The sequence below is a fragment of the Eretmochelys imbricata genome, chromosome 4 (assembly GCF_965152235.1).
Source record: "Eretmochelys imbricata isolate rEreImb1 chromosome 4, rEreImb1.hap1, whole genome shotgun sequence".
NCBI lineage: Eukaryota > Metazoa > Chordata > Testudines > Cheloniidae > Eretmochelys > Eretmochelys imbricata.
In genome coordinates, this window is record NC_135575.1 from 132,238,637 (window position 1) to 132,247,524 (window position 8,888).

General features: G+C 54.4%; 1 protein-coding gene across 1 annotated transcript; it reads right to left on the reverse strand.

The window, feature by feature from the left end:
- Positions 1–3,145: 3,145 nt before the first annotated feature.
- On the reverse strand, positions 3,146–6,886 carry FOXI3 (forkhead box I3). Its single transcript, XM_077814688.1, has 2 exons — positions 6,289–6,886; positions 3,146–3,717 (listed from the first exon to the last, which is right to left on the reverse strand). The coding sequence occupies exons 1-2, from the start codon at positions 6,884–6,886 to the stop codon at positions 3,146–3,148; spliced, it is 1,170 nt and encodes a 389-aa protein (XP_077670814.1).
- Positions 6,887–8,888: the final 2,002 nt, after the last annotated feature.

Consider the following 8,888-nt stretch of genomic DNA (forward strand, 5'->3'; position numbering starts at 1 on the left):
TCAAGAAAGGCGATTTTTCCAAACACAGAGGAATCTTTCTTTCATTGTGGCCCTCTACCAAATGAAAACAAAGATTCCCTACACAAAAATGCCTGATTACGCTCCAAGTGACAGCAGTGCAAATTTCAAATAACTCAACTGAAGTCAGTGGAGTTAAACTGGTGTGAAATCAGAATCAAGCCTATGGGATCAGCTTATTCTTGTACAAAGAGTCTGATTATTCCCTCTGGTAAATCAGGCCCATGGCCTCTTCTCTGGGGGATATCTGATGAGAATTAATCAGAACTGTGAGCACAGGCCTGTTAGGGAGACAAGGTGGGTGAGATAATATCTTTTATTGGATCAATTTCTGTTGATGAGAGAGACCAGCTTTCCAGCTACACAAAGCAACCTTGCATTTTAGCTGCAATGCTGGGAGTACCTTTCCCAGTCCTTAGAAGCTGTATGCTCCCAAAGCTGGTCTCTCTTACCAACAGAAGTTGGTCCAATAAAAGATATCACCTCACCCACCTTGTCTCCCTAATTTACTGGGATCAACACAGCTACAACTACGCTGCATGTAGCAAATGATGGGTGGGCCTTTCTGAAGGCCCATATGTTTGCCAAAGAAATGCGCTTGCACTTTTTGATCATTTGATCACGTTTTTCTTCTCTTCATGCATTTTTTAAAAATACAGGGTCCACATTCTCTTGGGATATTTAGAAACAAATGTTGAAAGGACTTAATTTCAAGATACCGCTTGTGAAACTCACATGCCTCTATTGGGTAGCTGAGATTGTTGAGGGTGAATCCTATGTCTCTTTCTTGGGGAGGAAGAAGCATTAAGCAGGGAAACACCAAAGCCAGCACCACCTTCTATGCCCTGCTGACAGCAGACCCCAAATTCTCACTGTCTCCCACAGAATCTGTCCCTTGGAAGCCACTGAGCCCTAAATGACAAATGAGGGTGTTCAGCATTTCACAAACTAGGACCAAGCCAGGCCTCCTGAGCCTGCACCTTCAGGGGACTGATTGCATTTTAAGCACCATTTTGTGTGGATCTGCTCTGAGCATGAGGGTTAAAATGTTGACAGCCACATGGAGCCATCTACACCAGTTCTCCACCCCCAGCTTCCACAAATGGAGCTGAACCACTGTTAGCAGGGGTAAGAGACTTTAGAGGAAAAAGGCTTGTGCAGACACAGTATTCTTGAGCTATGCCTACGAGCCTGATCCAATGCCTATTGAAGTCAACAGTTTTTCCATGGCTTCAATGCATTTTGGATCAGGCCCTAAGTGAGGGGAGTAGTATCAGGCTCTAGATCGGTCTTGCACTGGTACAGTGCATGGTTATCACAGTGCAAGGTTGTCCCTATAGGTGCTGGATTGCATTGGATGAAATATTGTTTTGGGTTTTAGAGACAAATGTTACCTGCTTGTGTGGCATTCTAATAAGTTGGATGCATGTGATTTGTTGTTAAATACAGTACTGCAATTGTACTACCGTTTCAGTTTTGTGCTTTTCTTTTGTTTTTACTGTATATGTTACATGCCTTTAAAAAGCATTTATACCAGCTGGCTGATTACATCAAATCCCTGCCAACAACTGATGTAAACCTCAGAAATGTGAGGATTTTTTACATCACGGATATTATGTACTATGGGACTGATTCTTTCACAACTGTAAATCAGAAGAAACTTCACTGAAGTTAATGGGGTTTCTCCAGATTTAAACCAATGTATAAGAGCACATTTTGGCCCACTGACCTTCACTGGATTACTCTGCTGAAGAACCTTAAATGGGTGTAACTCCTTTGACTCCAGTTACTCCAGGGTCTGAATTTGGCTGCATGGGCTTGATCCTACTTCCACTGCATTGTAAACAACAGCTCGACATGGGTCAGCCCTGCTCCAATTAACTTTGCAAGCAATTACTATATATTAACCAACCAAAGCTGAAAATGAGCAATTTACTGTCTAAAACCAGCAAAAGCTTCAGTCCACCTTTCACAATTACCCATCAGGAGGTTGTAAATCAAACCACACACTTCTCCTTTGGGCTGAAAGCAACATTGTTTTCTTGGCACAGAGAAAGTGTTAATGAGTCCCTGTATCTTTTGTCCCAACCAGTGTCCCTAACCATTTAAAAAAGTAAAATAAAATAAAATCTGTTGATGAACAAACAAGCAAAAATCTAACTGTAAATATTTTATTCCCCAAAATATTGTTCAGTTTGAAAAGTTTCATTCATACACTACAATTAAAAAAAAAAAAAAGGGGGGGAGGGAATGGGGGTGGGGGTGGGGGAAAGGATGGGCAAAATAAACTTCCCCAAATTTCAAACACATTATAAATAAGTACAACTCCAGAGCATAATTTACAAATATAAAATCCCACAGAAATGTATTTACAGAGTAGTACATTACATACAAATATGTATAAAAATATTCACTGTGTTTATTCTCTTGCTAAAAGCTGGATGGCTAGATTGTGTGTCTTTGGTACTAAGCTTAAGTAAAATGATTATTTTACAAAATAAAGCCCTGATTCTTCAATATACAAAGCACAGGCAGACTGACGAACCTGCATGGAGCTGCTCTGTATCTAAAGGGGTTCTGTGTGGGCACAGAATCTGCCCGAGCATTGTACACGGCAGGATCGAGGCCTAAAACAATTACCTAAACAGGCAATCACTGACACAGGGATTTTTACAAGGCACTTCATTAGAAATCTCTTCATTTTTTTTCTCTTCCAAGACCAAAGCACTTGTAAACAGAGGTTCACAAATAAATGACCAACAGTCAATACTCCCCTGCTATATGTCTATATTTGGTCCTTGCTGTTTTCTCTTTGCAGTTATTTTTTTAACTCTACATTCCAGATAAAAAACCTCTGAAGTCACTAATCGAGTTCTGGTTCGCATTTGCAGCATTTAGTGGCAAACAGGCATCCTGTGTGGATCAGTGATTTTGCAGGGATGAGTAAGAGAAATACTCCACACTCTGTGTGTACGCATATATTTAATAGATTGTAAGTTTTTCTTCCTGGGAAAACATAAAACATACTGCAAGTGTCCTGCTTCAGATGCAGTTTGCAAAAGCATGTGGTCTTCCTTCTTGCTGAATGAACCTCCCTGTCTGGTTCCCTTGAGTTGCATTCCATGCCCTACACCTCAGTGCCATCCCGGGCGTAGATGAGGCTGTTGACTGTGAAGTTGTAGTAATGGTTGTACTGGGCGCCCTGGCTGCTGCTGCTGCTGCTGCTGGGGTGGAAGGAGCTGTAATAGGCAGCAGTGGGCCCCGGAACTCGCTGTAGCTGGTCTGGTGGGAGCAGGTCCTGGGAGGAGCCGCTGGAGGGGGCGGTGAAGGTGCCACCGCTCATCTGCCCAGCAGGGAAGTTCCGATGGTGCGCCAGGCGGCTCCCTCCACTGCTCAGTGAGCTCATGCCGCTGAAGAAGGTGCTCAGGCAGCCAGGGGTGGCTGAGATGATGCCTGGAGAAGAGGAGCTTTTCGGATGGTCCCTGGCAGGTGATAGTTCCAGCTCGGGGGAGGGGCTGTTTCCACAGGGCTTGCCTGCAGCCGCCGGGATGGGACGCCCTTCCTCAGCCTTCAGCGCCCCGCCGGAGGACACCACGGTGGGGGTGTTAGGCTCGGAGCGCCGCTTGCGCTTGCGCCGGAAATTCCCGTTGTCAAACATCTTCTCACAGTTTGGGTCTAAGGTCCAGTAGTTCCCCTTCCCTGAAGGGGACGGAGAAAGAGTCAGACAGGGAACTCCTCCAACAGATGCCCTGCACCCTCTGAGCAGGATCTGCACCCTCCTTCTACCCCTGTCTCCCCCCCACATTTGCACAATCTGCACCCACCAAACACCCACTCCAGACTTGCTGACCAGAGCGGATTCTCCTCTCGCACTGGTACAATTTAACTGACTTAGGTACAGGAATTCAGAATCTGCCCGACAGACCACGCACCCGGAATCAATCTTGCAGCCACTTCGCAGGATCAGAACCGCCCCTTGGAGCCTACAGCCCCTCCCCAAATGGAGTAAAAGGGCCCTGCAGACAGAACTTCTAACGCTTCCCGTACTACACCCTTGTCATTTAAGTGTGCGTGATGGCCACCATCTTGGCCAATGCACCACGGATTGAACAGGGGACCCCAAGCGCTAAAAGCACAAATTGCTCCATCTTAAGCTGGCTGGGGCTGTAATAGCCCCATCTCCTCTGTGGATCAGGCACAGAGGGATGCGTAACCCACACTCACCCGTTGGCACCCTAATCCCAGGGAGACCTGCATTGCAGTGTATGCCTGCACTTACTCTTTCATCCTGATACAGCTCAGCTGGGGTAGGATGAAATAGAGGGGTACATTAGCAATGCTGGGCATGTGCGGGGCCATCTCGCCCATGTTGTGGTTCAGGGCAGATTACGGGGGAGGGAGCGTCTACTGGTGGGATCCTTTTCAGGGCTGCACATGTGCCAGGGGGATTGGGGTGCATACACATAAATACAGCACACCCCTGGCGGCCCCCTTGCTGCCTGGGCACAGTCATGCACACACCATGCCACAGATTTCTGTGCAAGGAAGGTCCTGAATCCCTTTGCACCAAGGGGGCCCGTGTGCAGAATCTGCACTGGCATTAAACCCTTTCCCTGAGCAGGACATGCATCCCCCACTCCACCTGGCTACATCACTAATGCACCCCCCCACCACCACCACCACACACGAGGGCCTCTGCACCCAATGCACATGTCTGAGCCACACCATCCTGCAGGGTAGGCGGGACCCTGCATCTCTAAAATACCCCCCACACCCAGAGAGCAGACTGGAGGTACATCCTGGGGCTGGGTCACATAGACTCGGCGCTAAGAGCCCCACCCCTTGCCCTAGAGGGCTGGCACCTCATCATGGGCATCCACCCCCGGAAGGGCCCTGCCCTGCTAGGAAGTGAACCTGGGGCCCTGGATCCAGCTGCTCCCTTTTTGGGCCAATATCCCACCCCCGGCCCCCATCACAGGATCTGCCCCTCGGTGCCCCTCCGGCCCAGGTGACAGTAGAGAGTGTCCCCAGCTGGGCGAAGCAGCCGCGGTGGAGGCCGTCCGGCACCCCGGCTTACACTGTCCATCGCACCCCCTCTCTGCAGCCCCCCGCCTGCACGGAGCTCTGCCCGGCCCGCCCCACCTGCCGGTCCCTGCCCGTACCCTGGGTGCAGGCGCCCCTTGCCCCGCGCGGCTCCCCCGCCCAGGCTGGCTCAGTGGGACCGACCAGGATCCACATCCCGGGGTCCTGTCTCCCTGGCCAAGCTTCCCTGGGATCGGCGCGGGGCTCGCACCGCTCCCGGGGTCCCCAGCTCCGAGCCGGCCGGGGGCCGCTCGCGGGTGTTCCAGCGCAGGGGCTCCTGGCGTCCGCGTCCCACCGGCTCCCTGCCCTACCCCTCCGGTGTCCCGGCGGGGGCCCGGTACAGAGCCGTGCAAGGGGCGGGTGCTGCTTCTTGGTCGGGTCCCCTCTCCGCTCGGGGCTGGCCGGGCTGGGCCTGACCGCAGAGCTGCTTGCACGGCAGCGGGGGGTCCTGTCCTGTATGGAGCTCCCCTCGGGTCCCCTGGGTTCCTCTCCCCACCCCAGCCCCTCGGTCCGTTTAACCTCCCCGCCCCCAGCATCCTGGGTATCCCCTATCCCTCTGCCACCGGGCTTGTGGGCACCCCTGCATCCAACACCCCCCTGCCTCCTGGGCACCCCTCCATCCAACACCCGCCCTCTGCCACCGGGCTTGTGGGCACCCCCACATCCAACACCCCCCTCTGCCACCGGGCTTCTGGGCACCCCCCCATCCAACACCCCCCTGCCTCCTGGGCACCCCTCCATCCAACACCCCCCTCTGCCACCGGGCTTGTGGGCACCCCTCCATCCAACACCCCCCTGCCTCCTGGGCACCCCCACATCCAACACCCCCCTCTGCCACCGGGCTTCTGGGCACCCCTCCATCCAACATCCCCCTCTGCCTCCTGGGCACCCCTCCATCCAACATCCCCCTCTGCCACCGGGCTTGTGGGCACCCCTCCATCCAACACCCCTCTGCCTCCTGGGCACCCCTCCATCCAACACCCCCCTCTGCCACCAGCCTCCTGGGCACCCCATCCCTCTGCTCCCGGGCACCACCCCAGCCCCACTCTTCTCCAGCCCCCTGGGACCCCAGTGCCTCTAATCCCAGGCCCCGGGCACCCCCTCCCCGGTCCCACTCGCCCCCGCCCCCACTCCCTGGGGACCCCCACCCCCCCAGGTCCGCTCAACCTCCCACTCCCCGGCGCTCACCCGGGTCGTCCTCGTCGCGGGGCACCTTGCGGAAGCAGTCGTTGAGGCTGAGGTTGTGGCGGATGCTGTTCTGCCAGCCGGCCTTGCTGCGCTTGTAGAAGGGGAAGTTCTCGGCCACGTACTGGTAGATGTGGCTCAGCGTGAGCTTGCGGCCGGGCGCGCTCTGGATGGCCATGGCGATCAGCGCCGAGTAGGAGTAGGGCGGCCGCACCAGGCGCAGCAGCTCCTCCTGCCCGGCCAGGCTCAGCCAGCTCAGCTCGGCCGCCGCGGGCGAGGGCGAGCCGGGCGCGGCGGGGGCGCCCCCCAGCTGGCCGCCCCGCGAGCAGCCGTAGGAGGCGGGCGGCAGGAAGGGGGCGGCCGGCCCGGGGGCGCCCTGCAGGTACGGGGCCGGGCCGCTCACGCCCCACAGGTAGCCGGCGTTGGCCGGCGCCCCGTAGTCGCCCAGGGCGTAGGCGGCCGGGCGCTGCCCCGAGGCGGCGCCGGGCGGCGGGTACACGCTGAAGGTCTCGCCGCAGTACACGGCCATCTCGGGCGCCTCCCGGGCCCGGCGGGGCTGCGGGCTGGCGGGGGAGCTGGGCTGCAAGTCACCGGCGCTCATGGTCCCGGGCCATGCGGGGCGGCCGGCTGCGCTGCCCCCTCCCTCCGTGCCGACAAGCTCCTTATAGCGCCTTAATCTCTGCCCAGCCTCCCCGCCCGGGGCCAGGGCTGGGCGGGCAGGGGCCGCGTTCCTCGCCGCAGCCAGTGGGAGGGTCCCTTCCGGGGGCGGGCGGGAGGCAGGCCACGCGGGGCTGGGTAGATTCCCCCCCCCCCAAGAAAGAAAGAAAGAAAGAAAGAAAGAAGGCAGCTCCTCCCCACCGGGAGGCGACCTGTCTGTCTGTCTGTCTCCTGCCCCCCTCCCCACCGGGAGGCGACCTGTCTGTCTGTCTGTCTGTCTCCTGCCCCCCTCCCCACCGGGAGGCGACCTGTCTGTCTGTCTGTCTCCTGGCCCCCTCCCCACCGGGAGGCGATGTCTGTCTGTCTGTCTGTCTGTCTCCTGCCCCCCTCCCCACCGGGAGGCGATGTCTTTCATTCTGTCTCCTGCCCCCCTCCCCACTGGAAGGCGACCTGTCTGTCTGTCTGTCTCCTGCCCCCCTCCCCACCGGGAGGCGATGTCTGTCTGTCTGTCTGTCTGTCTCCTGCCCCCTCCCCACCGGGAGGCGATGTCTGTCTGTCTGTCTCCTGCCCCCCTCCCGCTCCGAGCTGTCTGCCACTTGCAGGCCAGACGGGAGTTTGGGGGGCGGGGGGAGGCTGGAGGAGGAAGAGAAGCCGGTCCGGGGATACTGGAGTTCTCCCGACCGGCCCTCCGCTCTGGGGACCATCGCTCAGCCCGCCCTGCCGGGATGATGCGAGCGAGCCGGGACAGAAGTGGTGTTGAGCCTGTCGCCGGTCACATCCCCGCCCCCGCCCCGTCCCAGCTCCGTGCAAGGGACTTGGGCACTGCTGCCGCGGCAACCCACTGCGCCTCCGGGAGGCGCAGCACTGAGAGCCCGAGCCAAAGCCCCCGGTACGAGTCGACACGAGTTCCCCCGCTGGCTTCCCCGGGTTTGGATCAGGCCTGTGATTGTGGGCTTCAGACTTCCCCAGCTCCCGGATTAAGAGAGTTGGGAGCTGCTCCCATGCGCGCGAACGAAAAAAACGCCATCGAAATCGATTTTTAACCCGGTTCTAGTTAGGTGTATGCGGGAGAAATCCATTCGTTTTTATTTTATTTTATTTTTTGTGCAAAGTTTAGGATACTTGAAAAAGATCCTACTATTTTATTCATTTTGAAAAAGGTCGAGGTTTTGTTTTTCTCCCTCTCTTTGGGAATCGCCAAGGAAAGAGGATCGTTTCAGATATTTGCATCCGCCAAAAAAAGAAAAATCCCACTTTAAACTAACTTTAAAAACTTTAAAATGAACGTGGCGTTTATTTGAAAGCCGCCCCGGCTTCGGGAATTTCCAAGGTCACACCAACTGTATCTTCAACTGTGAGACGGGCACTCAGCTCTTTAAAAATCATAATTATAATAATTGTAAAAAAATCCCCACGTGAAGATCAAATTTGTTATATTTTAACTCCCTTTCCATGCAAGAAAATGCCCTCTTGTCTGCTCACTCGTACATACCGTGTGCATATTTATTCACTGATATCTGTGTATCGTTTCTAAAATAACCCCCATAAAATAATAAAAATACTTTAAAGGCTGTTCGAAGAAGACCCCTAAGCTTCGTACATAAACAAAGCAGATTTGTTAACATCAAATAATGGATCTCATTTAAAAATGGATTAAACGAATAACAACGTGGAATAATCGGGGTTCCAAATTCTGCGCTAAATTATGTGCAACCCTATTAAAATCCAGCAACGGACTGGAATTTGAAAGCAGCATGTGGCTAACTTGCATATTTTGTGTAATTTAACAGGGGTAGATCACACTTAAGTAACTTTGGGTAAGAAATTACCTGAAATGAAAGAAACGAAACTGCTCTGCTTTCACGTACATTTCAGGAGGAAAAAGAACAGGAGGAATTGTGGCACCTTAGAGACTAAATTGGTTAGTCTCTAAGGTGCCACAAATC